The sequence below is a fragment of the Chlamydomonas reinhardtii genome, chromosome 2, assembly GCF_000002595.2.
Source record: "Chlamydomonas reinhardtii strain CC-503 cw92 mt+ chromosome 2, whole genome shotgun sequence".
NCBI lineage: Eukaryota > Viridiplantae > Chlorophyta > Chlorophyceae > Chlamydomonadales > Chlamydomonadaceae > Chlamydomonas > Chlamydomonas reinhardtii.
In genome coordinates this window covers 3,282,408-3,301,553 of record NC_057005.1, presented here as the reverse complement: position 1 = coordinate 3,301,553, position 19,146 = coordinate 3,282,408, and the positions used below count along the sequence as shown (strand labels likewise).

General features: G+C 62.0%; 4 protein-coding genes across 4 annotated transcripts in view; 1 reads left to right on the top strand and 3 right to left on the bottom strand.

Annotated features, from left to right (window-relative positions):
• The window catches only part of CHLRE_02g095085v5 (uncharacterized protein), a 3,642-nt gene extending 483 nt beyond the window's left edge, over positions 1-3,159 (bottom strand). Inside the window, exons 1-5 of the mRNA XM_043059554.1 lie at positions 2,415-3,159; positions 2,092-2,140; positions 1,293-1,407; positions 959-1,038; positions 175-289 (exon numbers count right to left, since the gene is read on the bottom strand). Coding sequence (XP_042927186.1) covers positions 175-289; positions 959-1,038; positions 1,293-1,407; positions 2,092-2,140; positions 2,415-3,042 — 987 coding nt within the window. The 5' untranslated portion in view covers positions 3,043-3,159. The remainder of the gene's footprint in view (positions 1-174; positions 290-958; positions 1,039-1,292; positions 1,408-2,091; positions 2,141-2,414) is intronic.
• Positions 3,160-3,219: 60 nt separating this feature from the next.
• Positions 3,220-4,609, bottom strand: CHLRE_02g095084v5 (uncharacterized protein). Its single transcript, XM_043059553.1, has 4 exons — positions 4,323-4,609; positions 4,113-4,149; positions 3,909-3,976; positions 3,220-3,624 (listed from the first exon to the last, which is right to left on the bottom strand). The coding sequence occupies exons 1-4, from the start codon at positions 4,544-4,546 to the stop codon at positions 3,600-3,602; spliced, it is 354 nt and encodes a 117-aa protein (XP_042927185.1). The 5' UTR covers positions 4,547-4,609; the 3' UTR covers positions 3,220-3,599.
• A 240-nt stretch (positions 4,610-4,849) lies between these two features.
• Positions 4,850-7,875, top strand: CHLRE_02g095083v5 (uncharacterized protein). The gene is made up of 2 exons (XM_043059552.1): positions 4,850-6,170; positions 6,710-7,875. The coding sequence occupies exons 1-2, from the start codon at positions 5,637-5,639 to the stop codon at positions 6,914-6,916; spliced, it is 741 nt and encodes a 246-aa protein (XP_042927184.1). The 5' UTR covers positions 4,850-5,636; the 3' UTR covers positions 6,917-7,875.
• Positions 7,876-7,980: 105 nt separating this feature from the next.
• CHLRE_02g095082v5 (uncharacterized protein) lies at positions 7,981-19,079 on the bottom strand. The gene is made up of 22 exons (XM_043059551.1): positions 18,940-19,079; positions 18,740-18,834; positions 17,994-18,042; positions 17,580-17,744; positions 17,166-17,303; positions 16,663-16,737; positions 16,220-16,366; positions 15,889-16,077; positions 15,641-15,669; positions 15,383-15,458; positions 14,908-15,075; positions 14,338-14,631; positions 13,987-14,116; positions 13,558-13,663; positions 13,057-13,139; positions 12,509-12,624; positions 11,916-12,069; positions 11,482-11,546; positions 10,600-10,668; positions 10,170-10,247; positions 9,493-9,735; positions 7,981-9,076 (listed from the first exon to the last, which is right to left on the bottom strand). The coding sequence occupies exons 1-22, from the start codon at positions 18,979-18,981 to the stop codon at positions 9,017-9,019; spliced, it is 2,571 nt and encodes an 856-aa protein (XP_042927183.1). The 5' UTR covers positions 18,982-19,079; the 3' UTR covers positions 7,981-9,016.
• Positions 19,080-19,146: the final 67 nt, after the last annotated feature.

Here is a 19,146-nt window from a genome sequence, read left to right as displayed (position 1 = left end):
ACCGCTGTCACCCGTCAGCCCCTCCCCGTCCCTCCCCCCCTCCATCCCTCCATCCCTCCCTCGCTCCCTCGCTCCCTCCCTCCCTCGCGCCTCCTCCCTCCCGCCCCCCCTCCCTCCATCCCTCCCTCCCTCCCTCCCCCCGGCTCGCTCCCTCACCCCCGCTCCCTGCCTCACCGGCTTGTCCATGCTGAACAGCTTCTTGAACGGCACGAAGGTGGCCAGCAGCAGGCACATGACGGTGAAGGGCAGGAACATGCCGATCTCCAGGAACAACATGGGCACCCAGGACCTGTAGGGGTTTGGGAGAGCGTGGCGTGTGGGGCGAGGGTGTGGCGTGGGTGGGTTAGGGAGAGCACAGGGCAAGGGAGCACGCAGGACACCTGTAGGGGTTTGGGAGAGCGTGGCGTGTGGGGCGTGGGTGTGGGGTGGGTGGGTTAGGGAGAGCACAGGGCAAGGGAGCACGCAGGACTGTGTACGCGATGCGAGTGTGTATGTATTCGTGTGAGTGTGTTTTTGCCATTCTAGGGGTAGGCGTTCGAGCAAGACGGCAGTGAGCACCGGTGGTGCCAAAGTGCAGGGGGGAGGAGCATATTTTGGCTCCCGCCCCAATGCGGAACTGAAACCCAGTGGGGAAGTGTCCGGCCCACAGACAGCAGCGCCCGGCCCCGCGTCGCCCCATCCGTGGCCTGTACACCCCGTGTCCGCCCCCGCCACCCCCCTCCCCCTTCCCCGATCCCGGCCCCCTCCGGCCTCCCAGCCACCATCCACCCACCCAGTCCACACCTCAGCCGGCCCACCCCACCCGACTGACAGACCCCGTGCTCACACACACAGACCCACCCGACCCACGCCGTGCACACACATACACACACACACACACACACACACACACACACACACACACACACACACACACGCACTGCTTCTCGAAACCCCCCCGCGGCCTGCGCTCTCTCACCCGGCGCCCAGGTGGATGTCCTTGTGGAAGGTGTTGCAGAAGGTGTTCCACACCAGCAGCACGATCATCACGTTGCCCACCTGCAGGCAAACAGGTAAGCAGGAGCAGGGGCAGGGTCAGAAGCAGGGCGTGGCATACAGAGTGTCAAGTCAAAGAGTCCCCATACTCACATGCACAGGCACGTGTCATTGCTCTGAACACAGACATACACCCCACCCCACCCCACCCCACCCATCCCATACACGCACGACAACACACACACACACACACACACACACACATACACAAAACACACAAAACACACAAACACGCACATACACATACGCGCCCGCACCTTGCCGAAGTTGATGTACTCCTGCGCCTTCTTGACCAGGTCGGGCCCAAAGTACTGCACCAGCTGCCCCACCACCAGCGGCGCAATGATGGTGATGGCCATCTGGACAATCACACTGGGGGGCGAGAGGGGCGAGGGGGCGGGGGGGGGGGGCGGGGGGAAGGGCGGATGGGGCGGGGTCCGTAGTCGTGTGTGCTGTGATGCGGCAGCAGATTGGCGTGTGGAGCGGCATGGAGCGCAGGGCCGCGGCGGGGGGGTGCGGACCGCGGCTCCGGGCGGCTGCATCGACGCCATCGACGCCTCCAGCCCTCCGTGAATCCAGCCCTCGATGCAATCCGCCCCTCCACGCCAGCCCGAGCCCGACTCAGTGCCTCCCGCCACACCCCCACATCGCTCGGGTTGCGGGCTGGCCGCCCCCAGCCGCCCTGCCCTGCCCCGCGCCGTGCCTCCCTCGGGGCTGCCGTGTGCCAACCTGCCACGTGCCACCACACTGCGAGCTCTGCCCTGTTACTCTGCGGGCCACAGCTGTAGGTCCTCGGCCGCACCCGGTCACCCCTCCATCCTAATACATGGACGGCTAACCCCGGCACACACCCAGTGCCCCTTCGCCTGCTCCGCACCCTCCTCACGCTCGCCTGTTCCTCCGCCTGCGCCTCCTCTTCTTCCTCCTACGCTGCCTCCTCGCTTCCTCCGCCGCCGCCCAGCACCCGCGCCGACCACCCCTGGTTGCGGTCTGGGCCCCCTGCCCCTGCCCCAGGCCCCCGCACCCCTCCCTCCCTTTCCATCGCTCGTAACTCACTCGCTGTAAGAGGCTTGACCCGAGCGCTTGAGGTACAAGTACAGCCAGCCTGGGCGTAAAAAGCACGGGGGGGGGGGTAAAGTGGGGTAAGCCCAAAGGAGGCACGTGCAGCCGGGTGCAGTCAGGCGGTGGCGTGGCAGCTGGTAGTACATGTGCGACACGTAGTATCATGATGAGGCTGGGGGGTGAAGCTGCACGGCCTCCAGCAGAGGCAGGGCCCAGTCGGGCCAGACCTGCACAGTCGTGGCACAGCCCCACGCACCCAAACCCAAACCCGTCAACGCTTGGCCCTTCCCCCCTCGCAGCGCTCCCAGGCTTCTGACCTGGCGACACGAAGATGCCGATGATGTTGCCAACCACCGCGTTGATGAGCGCGGCGGCCTCGTTGCCGCCCGACTGCTTTGTGAACACCACGTTCGTGCTGATGGTCGTGGGCATGGTCATGGCCACCACCAGGCCGTTGACCAGGTCCTCGTTCATACTGGTCCGTGCCAGGCCGCGAGAAATTCCATAGCCAATGGCTGGCGTCAGCACGAGGCAAATGCACTGGATAAAGAGATGTAGATGGAGCCGAGTCGCCGCGGTTAGCAGCGCCTTGGTTTTTAGCGAGCATCCTGACAGAAAGAAGATGATGATAACAGCGCCGTATTTGATGGTCCACTGCGCAGCGATCCACCCGCCATTGCGACCGAAGTCAGGCACCGCTTTGGCAAAGCCGATGGCAAACCCGAGCGCTAGGATAAACCAGTGCTCGCATATGAGGTCCCACGCCGCAAGGAAAAATCGTTTGACGGGGTGGGGCTTCTCTGGAGTGTCAGCCGAGCCGGTTGAAGGCGTTGGCGGGGCCTCCTTTACAGGCGTCTGCTCATTGTTGTTAGGTTGTTGGCTCGTTGGCTCGCGGCCAAGAATGCGGTCTTGCGGGCCCTCAGAGAAGGGGCCCTCCACTGTCATGTTGAAACAAGCGCAAAGAAACGAGCGCAAAGTGCCAGTGGGTGTCCTTAATATGTGCAGCTTGAATATGTTAAGGGTATGCGCCCAATTGCTGCGCCGAAAGGTATGCGGCGTGAAGTCTTTACGCTGGCCGCTTGGCCTCGGGTCGTACCCCAAATAGCACAGTGGGATCATGCACACTCAGCTTCTTTACATCTATCCATAGGTGCATGACCTCTTGAAGTCTTTACGAATTGGCCGCTTGTCTCTCCCGTTGGTTGCCCGCCGGGGTACTTCTAGACTCACGCATGTCCCTCAGGCCTAGGGCCATCATCGGGCTCGGTGCACGCGCACCAACAATGGTGCACGTCACGGCCATGTCCACGTCCTAGACATCCAACTCACGCATCCTAGCGCGACTCAAGCTGCCGAGCCATCTACGTTAGCACCTGCAACGGCCACGTCCCCCCATCAGTAGACAGGCGCAGGAGCGAAGAATTCTCCACAGCTGCCACGCTATTCCGCACCACCTGTCTAGCACGCATGGCCCACAGCCACCAACACACATGCTTGCCAGCTCAGCAGCAGCCACCGCAGTACAGCCTATGGGGGCGGGGGGGGGGCAGAGGCAGGGGTGCAGTTGTTGTTGTTGTGCCTGCCCAAACCTGCCATCCCAAACCTGACCCAACCCTGACGACCCAACCCTGACCCAACCCTGACCCAACCCTGCCCAAAACCTGCCATTCCAAACCTGACCCAACCCTGACGACCCAACCCTGACCCAACCCTGACCCAACCCTGACCCAACCCTGCCCAAAACCTGCCATCCCAAACCCTGACCCAACCCTGACCCCAACCCTGACCCCATTATCCCCCCCCCCACTCACCCAAACGGGCATCTCGATGTTGCGGGGGTTTGGGGCATGATGCGGGCCTTGAGCGACCCGCGCGCGCGCTGTAGGCAGGCAGGCAGGCAGCAGGCAGGCGGTGGCGGGCACACTTCAGTGACAGCATTTTTACTTTAGGCTCTGTAGGGACTCTATTTCATGTCATAGAAGGGCGACCAGTTGCGGATAGCAGCAGCAGCTCACCTTCGCGTTGGCAGATGGGGCGGGGACGACCCGTGGGCTGCAGCTCAGAAGCAGTGGAGGCGGAGTGGCGGAGCAGAAGCAGAGCAGGCAGCAGCAGAGCGCCAGGCGCTCGAGTCAGCATCACCATCCATTGAGGAGCGCGCGAGAGAGCGAGCGAGCGCAGGCAAGAGCAGGCGCCGAAACGCGGCAACGTTGCGCGCGCGGTCTCACCTGCGGCCGCGGCGGCTGCAGCTGCGACAGCTGTGTGTCGGTGCTGTTCCTTGCGGAGCTGGCAGAGCCTTATGGCCCGCCCGCTCACGCACAGGCGGAAAAGGAGCGATACCGGCGCGGCTGCGAGTATTTGTGGCGCGGCTGCGGTTCCCATCGCGGCGCCCGATCCTTGCGATCCTAAGACCGGCCCCCTTTGGACCGTTGTTTTTCCTGCTCTTTCGCATTTGAGCTTATTCTGCTTATTATTTTCCACCACCACCGCCCTCCAACACCACCGCCAGCACAACAATTGGCCGCTTGGCCTCGCGATTAGGCAAAATCACCCGCTTTCTCGGCAGCCCTGCCCCAGGCCCGGGCTGCGCGGCGTCCCCCGCCACATGCATTCCTAATCGTCCTCGAAACGTTTACCATAAATGCTGTCACGGTGCTCAGGCCGGGGGAGCGCAGTGGCCTGCGGGTCAAGCTTGCGGCACGGCAGTGCATGCATTTCAGGCAAGACATCGCCAAGCACATTGAAGCGGCCTCAGAGTCTGGCGGCGACGCGCATAATGTGAGTGCGTCTGTACAGTACAATACTGCCAGGTGTAGTCAAGGGGACCGGTGGTACTGAACCTGCGTTCCTCCAAGGGACTCTGGGGCGGGGCATGCCAACCCGTGTCAACTGAGGCGGCCATCCTCGGTGGCGCTGACAGGGCCCGCTTCCCGTTCTCTATTCTCACTCGGCCAGCTCATTCCTGAATATACAGCGTGAACGGCTTGACTCGGGCCGTGGAGAGATGGACTCAAAACCACGCATTCAGCGATGTTGCTGCCGCTCTCGCCGTTAAATGTAGCGCACAGCCCAGCCAATTAGTGCGGCCAGCCATAGAAGGTCCTCGTACGGAATCACGTGCTGCTGGCGGCGCTGCGACTTCGAGCGGTGTCCCGTGGGCTGGCGGAAACCAACCACCGCCTCGGCCCTTCGCCGGCGCGACCTTTCATGTGCGCTGCTGGTTGCAGGCGCAGCGTCGCCAACGCCTGTATGGCATTATCTCTGCTACTGCCTTTGATACTACAGCATTTGATGTGTGCCTGACTCCTAACCAGCGCGGATTTACTCCGAAAGGCGTGGGGGATTACTCCTGGAGTGCAGCAACACGTGGCAGCAACTAACATTTACACGACCATTACACGCGTCAACCTCGCAAGTGCGCTGGAAGAAAGCAGGCTGCTTGAATACAGCAACCGAGCAACGTTGCGCCCCCGCCCTGGCGCACCTTTAGCCGCAGGTCCCACAAACCAAAAAAACACTCCCGACACACAACTAGAACAGACATGCTGGCGGCACAGCGCACGTCGAATAACCAAGCCTTCGAAACACCGCACGGCAGTGCAGGCAGCAGCAGCAGCGCGGGCCGCGCCGAAACGCCCGCAGCCGCTATGCGGCGCGAGCGGCTGCTGCCGCTGCTGCTGCTGGGACTGGTGCTGGGCCTGTTGGCACTGGTAGCGGTAGTGGGGCACTGGCACCACGACCAATGGCTGCAGCAGGAGGCGCATGATGATGAGGGAGTGGGCGGCAGCAAGTGCGGCCCGCAGCAGCTGCCGCTGCAGTTGCAGGGCGCCGACGCCGCGGCGCCCACCACAGCAACCCCCGCCCGCCGCCACCTGCTGCTGCACGACAGCGGCTCCGGCACAGGCACAGGCCGCGGCAGCAGTGTCGGCGGCGGCGGCGGCGGCGGCGGCACGCTGCTGCAGCGGCGGCAGCATGTGCGGCGGCTGCTGGGGCGCCGGCAGCTGCGGCAGCGGGGCTTCCCGAGCGCCTACGGTCCGATCCGGGACGACGCGGCCACTGGCTACAACACACCACCGGTGGGTGGGCCGTGGGCGGCACAGCACTGACAGCAGCAGGGCATGCGGAGGGGGGAGATGGGAATTGTGGGGAGTTGCTTGCGGTGGGATGGTGCGTGGGGCGTGTGCTGCGGGTGGGTTTGAGGGTGCAAAGGTGCATGCTATGTATGGGAGTGGAGACCCGTGGAATTAAGGGTACGTGCTGGTGACTGGGGTGGTCGGCAAGTGCGAATATACCGCGTGGCCGCGTGCCGTGCCGCAACTAATGGTTTGAACTGCGCATTGCCTTCGTGGCCCTTCTACCCATCGTGGCCTTCGTGGCCATCGTGGCAAAACCCTGTCGCTCGCTCCCTGTTTCCCCAGTGCCTCGCCCCGGGGAACCTGCCAAGTGCCAACGAGCCTATTTCCCGTAACGGCGCCATGACCCTTGCGGTATCCCTGCATGCCCCCCTGTGTTTCCGCTCGTTTTAGCTTGGTTTGGTTTAGTTTGGGCTGGTATTTACAACCCCTCCTCCCCTGTCACCCCTGCTGCACGTCCCTATTGCTGCTGCGTGCCACAGCCCTGTGACGCCCAGTGCGTGGCCATATGCAACAGCAGCCCCTCCCTCGCCGTCGCCTACGGCTTCCGCTGCTTCGCCACCTACAGCGACAACGGCGGCGGCGGCGGCGGCGGCGGCTTCGGCGGCGGCGGTTCCAGTGGCGGCGGCGGCGGCCCCAGTGGCGGCAGCGGTGGCAGCGCCAACAAGGCCGCCGCGCACGACGGCTGATACGGCACCTTCACGTGTACGGTAGCGGCGCTAATAACATAGGGCGCCGGCGCCGGCACCAATAAACCTGTCGTGTGCCCAGGCGCGCGCAACGGTCCTGCAGTATAGCGATCATTGGGTTGCAGGCTGTTGGGCGCGCTAGCTAATCAGGGTGGCGCATCACTTGTTGATTACGTCAGATACCGTTTGAGCATATCGACTAGGGGCCATGTGGTCTTCTTAATGGCGCTGCCATGAATTGCGCAGCGGGGGCGGTTTGCCTGCATGGGTATATATTGCCTGCATGCTAAACGCACAAACGTTAACTGTTAACATCAATCATACCGGCTTAAACCCATAGAACCCACGACGGCACCGACATCAACACGGCTGCGCACGCTGCGCCCAGGCAGGCGCAACGGTTATGTAGCGTACGTTAACAGCATGGTGTGGCTGTTGGTTTGGATGTATGGATTGAGCGTGTGAGCTTGCTTTAGCCCGTGCCCAGAGAAGGCTCGTAGTACTACTGCCGTTGCGTTGCCTTCGGAAGCAGGGCTGGAGCCAGCAGCATGCCTATTGACTGCATTGGCGGATTGGCCCCGCGCAAATAACTGCATGTTTTGACACCATTCAAACCATTCGGCTTAAACCTTTGGAGTGGGAATGAACCCAGGGAACTCAAATGAAGCAGAAGCTTAGAGAAGCTGAACCCCAAGTGGATTGACCCGACTCGGGCTTACTTTGCTTCGTGCATGCGTGTGCATGTGCTTAGTATGTGCACTCAAGATAGAGTTGTGTATTGTGTGATTAGCGCGTGTTCCCGTGGGCGCGCGAGATGACTTCATTTGATGTACCGTGTTGCTATCATAGCACTCTTCAATGAAACGTAGTTGGCAATGCATGTGTGGGTGATTACGAACTGTTGTTGTTGTTGTTGCTGTTGCGGTTGCAGGACCTTGCCGTACGTTGCACAGACAAACCGATACGGCGGGTGCGGGTGGGGTACGTGGGGCCGGCGCACGTGCCGGCTGCCAGCCTGCCCGGTGCTGAAGGGGCCCTGCCATTGTGTTACTTAGCATGTGTTGTCGTTATTGTAATTACATGTGACTTCGTACCCAGGCCGGTCGTGCCTCCCACCTCTGTCCCCACCCCCACCAACGCACAGCACATGCAGACCTGTCAGTGGCAGCAGCAAATACCTTGCCTCAGGCGCGCACGGGGGCATGGGGGCTGATGAGTCGCAGCAGCTGGCCAACAGCCACACAGCAGCAACAACAACAGCCCATCGCCCATGGCTCCCCTCACCAGCAGGGATCTGCCTTCCATGATCTCATCTGCACCAGCACCAGCACCAGCACCAGCACCGGGCAATTTACACCAGCATCGCAGCACGCTACCCGAAAGAAGCACACTCAGAGGAAGCAACGGCTACACACATACACACCGGCTAAGGCACCCGGGCACGAGGGCCCTGGCCGTGGAGGACCCATGCGAAGAAACGACTCCCTGGCCTCCCATTCCACCCGTCTGAATAATGATACAGAGGAGGAGAAGGGAGAGTGAGGTAAAAGGTACAGCGGGACTTATTACCGCCAAACAAAGAGACGATAGCAAGGAAAGGTAAAGAAGGATTCCAGGGATGGGAAGAATGGACGCGTCAGGTCAAAGACGCACTCTTTCAAAATGAAACACGCACCAGTACACACACGCTCACACGCTAGAGAGAGTTAGCCAGAGAATAGGAAGTGGCGGCGTGACGACGGTGGATGGAGTTGAATGCCTTGACACGCGACATAACCGGCCCGGCCAAATGATAACGGGACCCCTCACGAGAACCTTCAGGTTGTGTCTCGTGTGCTGCTAGACTTGCATTGACAACCTACCTGATCATGCCAGCCAGGTCCCACAGAACCCTTGCGGACAACAACCAGTCACTTCCACAGCCGCTGCCGCCCAATCCGTCTCACTCTTTGATCAATCTCAGACACGTAGCCGCTTCAGCGCTCTTCCCATTCCATTTCCACTACCGCCCCCGTCCCGCCACTGCGTGCTGCCACGCGGGCCTGCCGCCAGCGCCTCCTCTTCCTCCTTCCTCCCGCCTGCTCCTGCTCCGCCTCCCGCTCACGCGGCCCAGCTGAATCGCGACCTCACGAACTCCAGCGTGTCCATGAACGTCAGCACCTGCGGGGAGGGGGGGAGGGGCGCGTGTGTGTGTGTGTGTGTGTGTGTAGCCAAAACTACACCAAACCAAGCCAAACTAGCGGAGCACAGACAGGGGGGAGGTGTATGTGTAGGTGTGTTTTACAGAAAGCACAGGGGCACAGGGCTGACACTGTGCAAACGCGGATATGCGCCATCCGTGTGTGCACGGCTGTACCATCTGGCGGGATACCGGGCAACGGACCCAGCAATGCACGTGTGAGCGCTCCCCTTACCTACCCTGCTCCCATCTCTCCCACACCCACCCCCCCCCCCACCCACACCCACACCCACTCAACCCCCCCACCCCCCCATTGGGTTTGGTTTAGTTTGGGCTGGTATCTACAACCCCACCCACCTACCCACCCACCCAGCCCCACACCCGCATCCCCACCCACCTGGGCCACCACCATAATGATCACGAACACGCCGAGCAGTGCGCCGCCCGCGCCGCCGCCCTTGATCAGCCGCCATAGCACACCCAGGAAACCGCCGCCGTCGCCGCCCTCGCCGCCGCCGCCACTCGCGCCGCCGCCGCGGCGTGACGAGCGAGTGGCGGCGCGGCGGGCAGCGCGGCGGGCGGCGGCGGTGCCTGGCTCCGCCTCCTCCTCTTCCTCCTCCTCCTCCTCTTCGTCTTCCTCCTGGGGTGTTGGGGTTGGGGCATGTGGCGGGTCAGGGTGGGGTTCCCCGACTAGCAGTTGCTGTTGCTGCCAGGCTGGCACGTGGCTTGTTTGGGCACACGTGTTGAACAGCACAAGGAAAACAAACCGCAAAGGCAGTTTGGGCACTTGTGTGTGTGTGTGTGTGTGTGTGTGTGTGTGTGTGTGTGTGTGTGTGTGTGTGTGTTTGGGGTGTGCGGCGTGTAGCTGCCGGCACGTGCTGATGACATCCGGGACACGTGTGCGGGCAGTGAACGGATCCAGCAGTACGCGGTGGGAGTGGTGGTGGAGGTGGGATTGCAAGGATTCGTACAGAGAAATGTAGCGAAATAGACAGCAGGCGTAGGGGTAGGTGGTGGTGGAGGCAGTGGTGCGGAGGTCGAGGCATTAAGCGGGTCCCGCCCCCGCCCCCTCACCTCGTCTTCGTCCTCCTCCTCCTCGTCCTCCTCCTCGTCCTCCTTCTCATCGCCCAAATCATCCACATCCACATAGCTCTGCGTGGGTTGATTACATGTCGGTTGGGTGCAGTTCAGAGATATTGTACGGCAAGGGAGACCGGCCTAGCGTATGCAGCCAAATGAGCAGCGACTCGGAAGCGCCTCTTGTCCGTTACCGTACGTCCCTTCCTGCTCCCCTGCTCCTGCTTGTCCCTGTCGCTTCCTGTCCTGCCCCGTACCCACTTCGCGCCCTCACCTCCATCGCCAGCCGCCCCCTGCCCCTCACCTCCCTGTCCCCGCTGGTACGCGCCGCCCCTGCGCCTGCTGTCTACCTCGCTACACGTCTCTGTGCCACCTTAGCAACCCCCCCGCCCTCACCTCCATGTCCCCCCCCCACCCCCGCCCTCACCTCCACCGCCAGCCGCCCGGCGAAGTAGGTGAGCAGGTTGATCACCTCGGCCATGAACTCCTCCTGGGCCTGTGGGGAGTGAGAGTGAGAGTGTGTGGATGTGTGTGTGTGTGTGTGCATGGGGATGTGTGTGTGTGTGTGTGTGTGTGTGTGTGTGTGTGTGTTAAACACAAAACAAACGGAAACATGTGTGTGTGCGTATGGCTGTGTGCACATTATTTGACATGGTCAGGTTTGCGACATGTCGACATGTGAATTGCGACATACGACATACCGACATACCCAGACTCGCCCACTTTTGCATAGCTACGCGTCCTAGAGCTCATTCAAGTAACATCTCCCAGCTTTGCGGCGGTGATTGCGCTAGCATAGCCACGAGCTCCTCCCACTGGCCGCACCCTACGCAACGCCACCACCACCGTGGCAACCGTGACACGTTTTGTTGTGTGCCACGGCATTCCACGCTTACCAGAGGCATATTGAATGCATGCACAATATGTTTGGCGGGTTTGGATGCGTTTGGGCGGTATGTGGGTTATGTCGCAATGTCGTATGTCGCAATTCACACGTCCACATGTCGCAACCTGACCATGTCAAATAACTTGCAAGCTGCTATATGTGTGTGTGTGTTCGTGTGTGTGTGTGTGTGTGTGTGTGTGTGTGTGTGTGTGTGTGTGTGTGTGCGCGCGCGCAAAGTGAGCGGGCGCATGAGCAGGTGGCAGAGCGGGTGCACGAGGAATGGTCTGTACTTGACTTGCATGTGTGCGGGCATGCGCCTGTGTACGGGCTGGTGTGTGTTTTGAGTGTACATGCGTGTGTATGTGCCTGTGTACCGTATGTGCCAGTGTGCCTGTGTGCCTGTGTGTGCCAGTGTCCGCATACCTGGATCGCCTCGGCCTGTGCGGCACGGCCCTGACCGGGGATGTTGAACGCCCGACACAGCGCGCCTGCGGGGCGCGCCACGTGAAGGGGGGCGGTTAGCCATTTATGCGAACGGTTTGTATGAAAGGAGGGTTATTTGCCCAAGCCCAACGAAATAGGTCCCAACAGTCAAAGAATCAAGGGAGGGAGGAAGGGAGAGTCCCCGTCATAGATCGCTAGCAGGGAGACGGCGAGGCAGGGGCCCCGAGTGGGCGGGCGGGTGGGTCTCGGGGCACGGAGTCAGCCGGGAGTGGGATGGGTGGGTGCTGGGTGTGCTTGGCACCCCCGCGCCCAATCACACGCCCAGCGGGACCCAGTATCAATGTCCGGTTTGCTGGTTGAGGCCTGATGCGGTCAGGCCCCAGCACCGTGCCGCCGCCGGCGATTCCACCCACCTGGCGCGTTGGAGAAGAAGTGGAAGAAGCTGGGCACAGGCCGCGCGCGACCCGGCCGCCCGCCGCCGCCACTACTGCCGCCGCCGCCGCCGGGCTTGGGTTTGTCCACGCGCACGGTGAGGTCGCGGCCGGGCTGCCAGTCGATGGGGTCGGACTGCACATGCAGTTGCGAAAAGTGGGTTGCACGCACGTGGGGTGCACGGGAAGGAGCCGAAGAAAAAGGGCATAGAGGGCAAGGAGGCAGCGAGAGAGACTGTGTGTGTGTGTGTGGCATGATGATGAAGAGTATGACAAGAGGTGGGGGAGCGTGGAGCACAAGTGGGTTGGGTGGACAGCGGAAGCCACAGAGGGCTGCAACGCCGTGTGTGAGGCGGAGGGGCGTCGCAGGTGTCGGTTCCGGGCCGGCGCCCCGCCGCCGCGTGTGGCTGCCGCCTCCTAGTCAGGATCCCCTAGCTAGCTTCCTGCTTCACTTGGCCCTTTACTTGTGGCGCACACAGCCCCACAGGCCCCCCCATACACTGACAGACACACACACACACACACACACACACACACACACGCACGCACACGCACGCACGCAAGCTCGCGCTCACCTGCGCGCTCTCCACGCCTAGCTTGGTGAGGCTGCCGCCGGGCGCGAGGAAGGTGATGTGCTTGCGCAGCACGGCGTTGGTGAAGTAGGGGTTGCCGGGCAGGAACTCCAGCTCCACTGCGTGTGTAGGGGCGTGTCAGTGAGTGGGTGAGGATTGAATGAGTGGGTGAGGGAGTGCGTGGGTGTGTCGTTGAGTGGGTGAGCGAGTGTGTGGGTGCGTGGGCAAATGAGTGAGCGAGTGGGTGGGTGAGTGAAGGGAAGGCGCCGACAGCAGTGGGCGCCGGAGGAGGCCCAGGGGGCTGTGTGGACCCTTGACACCGGCCCTGTCCAATGTGTCCAGTGGGTCCAGGGCGCGGCGGCACGCAGCACACGCAGCGCGCCCGCCGCCAGCCCACTCCCTCGGTACGCGCACCCCTGCGCCTGCTGTCTACTGCGCTACCCTCTTCTGCACCAATCCTTGCAACCCCCCTCCAATCCTTGTGTTTCTCAACACACACACGCACACACACATACACACACACACCCTGCACACGCGTTTCTGCCACTCACGTGTGGCGGTGCGCACGGGCTCCTCGGCCGAGGGCCCGGAGCCCTTGAGGTCCTGCCACACCAGCCGCACGTCAGCCAGGTACCTGCGGGGTGTGCGAGTGCGTGTGTGTGGGTGTGGGTGGGTGTTGTTTGCATGTGTATGGGTGTGCGGGTGTGCGGGTGTGCGGGGGATTGCAAAAATGGTAGAGAAGTGGAGCAAGGTAGACAGCAGGCGTAAGGGTGCGACTACTGGGGGGAGGGCAATGTGGGTGTGTGTTACATTTGTGATGGCGACAGGGACAGGATGGGGGAGGAGGCGGGGAGGCGGTTGTCCACATACAACACAGACAACACACACACAACTTACACACGCACACGCACGCCCCCCCCATCCCCACCTTCACAACCCCCAGTTTGGGCTGGTATTTACAACCCCACCCACCCAGTTCTCCTTGCCGCGCGACTGTTTCCTTACGGGATTGGTTCAACTTTTACCCCCCCCCCACCACCCCGCCCCCCCACCTGCCCAGCGCCGCCTCGTCGCGGCGGGCGCACATGCTGCCGCCCGCGTCCGTGGCCCGCAGCGCCCGCAGCCAGAAGGCGGGGACGGACAGCTTGGAGGTGGCGCCTGGGGAGAGGAGTGTGGGAGCGAGTGTGTGTATGTGTGTGTGTGTGTGTTGTGTGTGTGTTGAAGAAGAAAACAAAGCGCAAAGACAGTGTGTGTGTGTGTGTGGACTGTAGAAAAGCAGAAGCGGGAAGAGGGTGTACGGGGTACCACGAATCAAGCAAACATGGGCAGCGGCACCCGCCCGCCCCCACTCACCCGACCCGCCCTACCCGCCCCCACCCGCCCGCCCACCCACTGAAGACTTAAGGTTGTGGAATAGTTTTGTTAGGCTCGGGCATAAACCCAACCCGCCCTAACCCGCCCCCCCCCCCGGCGGCACTCACCCGCCGGCCCCACCAGCAGCGCCCGCCGCTGCGCTGCCAGCCGCGCCGCCTCCTCCGCCTGCGCCACCAGCGCCGCCCACTCGCCCGCCTTGAGCTGCTGAGCCAGCACGTCCAGCCGCATCTGGTTCAGCTGCGGAGGGGGGGGCGGGCGTGGCGGGGGAGTGTGTGTGTGTGTGTGTGTGTGTGTGTGTGTGTCAGTCCGTGCGTAATCATGCTGGTAACACGCCGCAGCCACACCCATTCACACAAAGTCACAACGCATAACACATAACACATAAAATCACAACCCATTCCCACAAAAATCACCAAATCATCACACGCAAACAACCACGCGCACAGACCGCCTCTCACCACCAGCGCGTGCAGCGTCTTCTGAGTGGCCAGCGGCAGCGCCGCTATGTCCGCCGCGCCCGCCGGGCTGCCCGACACCAGGGTGAAGCCGCCCTCCTCCTCCTCCTCCTCCGCGTCCTCCTCCTCCGCCTGCTGCTTGCCGCCCTTCGTCTTCTTCTTCTTCTTACGGCCGCCCGAGCCGGCGGCGGCGCCGCCAGAGGCGGCGGCTGTGCCAGAGGCGGCAGCGGCTCCTCCTCCTGACAGGTAGAGGCTGGCGGCGCGCGGCACAACCTTCTTGACCAGGATGTCCAGAATCTATGTAGAAACAGAAACAGAAAAGATTCTTTGTCAGTCGGAAGTACAACGTAAGTCAATTAAGGAGCAATGGCAAAAAGCGACATGGCGCGGAGCTATACATATTCACTGCCACCCGGCCATTCTCGTCATGCGGTGCAAGCAAGGTAACAGCACGCGTGTGATAACCGAAGCCTTCCAGTCCCCAGGTTTAGCTTGGGCTGGTAGTCTTTACCCTCCCTGGCTACGCCTTCAGTTCTTAATCAATCATGAATGTGACCCCCATTCCATACTCACGTCTTTGTCCTGCGCCTGCCGCTGCGCCATGCGCTGCGCACGGCGGCCGCCCTCGCCACCCCCCTCCTCGTCGTCCACTTCGCCCTCCTCGAAGTCCGGATCCAGATCCAGGTCCTCATCCTCATCCTCATCGTCGTCGTCGTCATCGGGATCCATGGTGGGGTCCAGCTGTCAGCAGCCACGTCAGCAGCCATGGTGACAACACACACGACACGTCAGCGCACATGATAAGGCGAGCGCACACACAGCGCACGCGACCGGAGCGCCGTCAGCAGGAGGTGTGGAACGCGGAGGCGGGCAGGAGGCTGTCGAGTGCGTTAGGGAGGGCAGGAGCACTGGAAGGACTGTTTCATAGGGAGGACAGCACTGGAAGGCACTGTCTCGTGTTGCTTGCGAAACAACACCGAACCCCACCACGCCTTCTCTCCTTGAATTATCATGAATGTAACCCCCACGCACACACACGCACACACACCTCCTTGCGCTTGGCCCCGGTCTTGGCCCCCTCCAGGGGGAGGAAGAAGCGGAAGAAGGAGGGGCAGGGCCGCAGCCTGCGTGGCGCGTGGCGTGCCGCGTGTTAGGTTATCGGCAGTATAAAACCAGGTACAGACGTGTAGGGCCGCGTGGCTGCGTGAGTTAGCATAGTAAAGAACCAGGTACTAGGCTGTCTGGGGCGGGGATTGCAACCCTGCAAAAGACTCGCCCGTCCCTCCCAGCCGACACCCGCACTCACTTGCCGCCGCCGGGCTCCTCCACGGGGTCCTGTCGGAGGCCGGGGTTGCAAAGAAAACACACACACACACACACACACACACACACACACACACACACACACACACACACACATTATGATATTATTGTTTTCTTTGTGCCCTTTAACACACACATACAATATGAATTTGTGCTTTTTAACACACATACATCATTAATGACAATGATGTAAAGGGGTGTTGTTGCATGTCTGGCAAGCCTCCCTCTCACCTCCACTCCCTGCAGCTCCTCCTCCCCTTCGTCCTCCTCCTCCTCCTCCTCCGGCTCCTCCTCGTCTTCGGGGTCGGGCAGGTCGGGCGCGGGGCCGCCGTGCTTGCCGTGGCGCTTGGAGCGCAGCGGCTCCTGCTGCTTCTGCTGCTGCTGGCCCTTCTTGCCCTTCTTGCCGCCTGCCGACACCGCCTGCATGTGCAAGCCAAGCACACAGGCACAGGATCAGGCAGCATTGCGTTGCCTTGTTGTTCCTGAACACGTAAAACTGTTGGGCCGTGACATGACTTTGGACAGTACGATATCATTCAACACGCCCCTCTCCACGGCCCACCTGCTGCTGCTGCTGCTGCTGCTGCTTGCCGCCCTTCCCGCCGGCGCCCGCCCCCTTCTTCCCGGCTGCCGCCGCCGGCGGGGCGGGGGCCGCCACCAGCAGGCACTTCCCGGGCCGCCAGTCGATGATGGTGGCCTCCTCCCGGGCCTGTATGGGGGTTCCATGCATGTTAAATAAGTCGAGAAGAAGTAGACTGCAGGGGGTGCGGGGTAGCCGTACGGAGTAATCAATCCACATGTATTGGTGTGGGGGCGTAGCGGCGCCTGTGACCATGTGCCTGTTACAACTCAGTTGCAACTTGCAAGCCGCAGGCACGACAGAAGTGCACCTCGCCACGGCAGGGCCAGCCCCCTTCGCGCGCCACACCCCACGCGCTTTGTCCGCCCCCTCCCAGCCTCTCTTCCCTCTTCCCCCGCCCCGCCCACTCGCCCAGCGCTCCCCACCTCGATGATGTCTCCGGGTCCGCCGCCGCCGGCCTTGGGCGGCGCGCGCTTCACGTAGATGCCCTTGCGCAGCACCTGCGCGGGCGTGGGGCGGATGGAAAGGGTGTGTGGGGTTTGTAAATACCAGCCCAAACTAAACCAAACCAAGCTAAACTAGCGGAGCACAGGCAGAGGAGGCGACAGTTACAAGCGATAATGGGGGCATGGGTAATAAGGAGACGGCGGTGGCGGGCGCACGAGTAGGAATTGTCCTCCATGCAAGACGAAGTTGTGATGCGGGGTTTGGGGCCGGTGGGGAGTAGCACGTAGTCGGCACCGCCGTGCTGCCAACAGAATTACTGGAGAAACGTCCTCTTACAGCATCCCCAATAACAGAAACACTGGAGAAACGTTTCCTTTAGGCATCTCCGATAACAGAAACACTGGAGACACGTTTTTGTGAAGCATCTCCGATAACAGAAACACTGGAAGCGCCGCGCCGCGCCGCGCCGCGCCTCGCGCACCTTGTTCTCAAAGTAGGGGTTGGGGCTGGCGAAGTGCAGCTCCACGCACATGCCCGCCGGCCCGCGCTCGTAGCGCACGTCGGTGCAGTACTCGAGCGCGTGGCGGTCGCGCGGTGTGATGTGTGGGGCCAGGCTCTCCTGCGGGGTGGGGTTTGGGGGGAGGAGGAGGAGGAGGAGGCGAGGAGGAAGCGAGGGAGGAAGAGGGGGAGAAAGAGGGGAAGGCGGGCGGTGAGCCGTGGGAGGTTTGGCGCGGGTAGGGAATACAGCAAGGCGCACAGCCGGTACGCAAGGCAGTGCAGCGTGACAGGAAGCGGACTGCCGTTGGCTGCATTGCGGTGCCGAGTTTCTGAAGAATACAAAGATGAGGCTAAGCCCAAAATAGAAAATATTCGTCGCCCTGGCACTGCACCGCACCTCGTTGCACAGCGCGTTCAGCCAGAAGAACGGCACACCCGCCCGCCCACTGCCGCCGCCGCTGCTTGCCCCGCCCTTGGCGGCCGCGGCGGCGCCCTTGGCCGATGGGGAGCCGGCGGCGGCGGCGGCGGCGGCGGACGCGGCGGTGCCCCGCGGCTGGAACTCCTGCGGGGGCGCGGGCACAACGGAGGAAGGCAGCCCGACCCGTTACCTTCATAGCCATGCACGTTTTAAACTTGGCGACCGCTCGGCTCCGGGCTCCTGATTTGGTTTGGTTTGGGCTGGTATCTACAACCTCCCTTCCCGTTCGGGCAGCTGCTCCGTACTCATATCCACTCAACAACCTTGAGTCCTTCACCCTTCCACACACCCACACACCCACACACCCACACACACACACACACACAGACACACCTTGAGCTCGTCCTCGTTTGGCTCCGAGATGCCTGTGACCAGCTCATACCTGTGTGTACGTGTGTGTTGGAAAAGCACAACGGACGAGAGCCGTGTGTGTGTGCGTGTGTGTGTTGTGGGGTGTGTGTCTTGTGGGGTGTGTGTGTGTGTACGTGTGTGTATGTGTGTGGGCTGGTAAGGTGTGTGTGAGAAAGAGAGGCGGGCGGCTGGTGTGAGAGCCGATGTCGATGGTTCGACGGGTCGGTGGTCAGTGAAAGGTTCAGTATGGTTCTTGGCGGCTGAATGTACGGCATCAGACGCGAGTCCGGTGACGCGTGTCCTAACCAGTACGACTGCCCGGACGTGTGGGTGCCAACGTGGAGGTAAGGGTGGGCCGCACCACACAGCTGCGTTGGTGCGAGTGGGAGACGCCGATTCTGATGTGGGGGGTTGCAGGTATGTGTGGTTAACTGCTGATGTCGTGGGGCGGTGCTTGACGGCGGTGTAGGGGGAGGGAGGTCGGGCCAGGCTGTGTGAGGCGCCAGCAACGGGTTGTGACAGTGCGTGACGCGAGGGTCATGCTGCTGCGTGGGTTGCGCGGGCCTTCACTCGAGAAGCGCGCCGAGGAGAGTGGACATCCCGAAAATGCGTTGCAAAGGCTTCTTACGACATATCATCGCGAAATCAGATGCGGCAGGGCGCTCTCGCGAGAGTGCCAGCAACCCACACCTGCGGGTGCAGTGCCCATGCGCGAGAGCCCTCCTTACCGGCGCTCCAGCAGCGGCTGCCGGGCGCGCAGGTATTCCATCAGCAGCTCCTCCTGACGCTCCTGGCGCTTCTTGTGGGTTGCCTCCATTTGCACCTACGTTGAGCGCGAGCGGTGCACCGAGGGGCATCGTCGGTTAGGGGCACGTCGGCACCAGCTCGACGTCGACAGAACGAGCATCTTAGCAGACAGCCAAATCACCTCAATTGCCTCGATGGCAGCGAAAACCTTCTTCTCCGCCATTTTGCCGCCCAGCTCCAAGGAGCGCAGCAACTCCGCTGAAACCCTGCTTGCACCAGCTGCTTCAAACTGCTGTCAGCGGTGTCCAATCATGTCAGTGCACATGTACTACTGCAGGGCTTGGTGGGCAAGGGGCAAAGGCGGGCCAGAGAAAGCTGTCCGACCCCG

What these genes read in the sequence shown, in the direction of transcription:
- CHLRE_02g095083v5 (XM_043059552.1), top strand. Translation starts at nt 5,637, where the DNA reads ATGCTGGCGGCACAGCGCACGTCGAATAACCAAGCCTTCGAAACACCG. An exon ending in CTGGCTACAACACACCACCG is followed by an intron (nt 6,171 to 6,709) that starts GTGGGTGGGCCG and finishes TGCGTGCCACAG; the next exon opens with CCCTGTGACGCCCAGTGCGT.
- CHLRE_02g095084v5 (XM_043059553.1), bottom strand. Translation starts at nt 4,546, where the DNA reads ATGCGAAAGAGCAGGAAAAACAACGGTCCAAAGGGGGCCGGTCTTAGG. An exon ending in TGCAGCCGCCGCGGCCGCAG is followed by an intron (nt 4,150 to 4,322) that starts GTGAGACCGCGC and finishes TCTGAGCTGCAG; the next exon opens with CCCACGGGTCGTCCCCGCCC. An exon ending in ACATCGAGATGCCCGTTTGG is followed by an intron (nt 3,625 to 3,908) that starts GTGAGTGGGGGG and finishes CCGCCCCCATAG; the next exon opens with GCTGTACTGCGGTGGCTGCT.
- CHLRE_02g095082v5 (XM_043059551.1), bottom strand. Translation starts at nt 18,981, where the DNA reads ATGGCGGAGAAGAAGGTTTTCGCTGCCATCGAGGCAATTGAG. An exon ending in AGCAGCAGCAGCAGCAGCAG is followed by an intron (nt 16,078 to 16,219) that starts GTGGGCCGTGGA and finishes TTGCACATGCAG; the next exon opens with GCGGTGTCGGCAGGCGGCAA. An exon ending in GAGGAGCCCGGCGGCGGCAA is followed by an intron (nt 15,459 to 15,640) that starts GTGAGTGCGGGT and finishes CGCGCCACGCAG; the next exon opens with GCTGCGGCCCTGCCCCTCCT.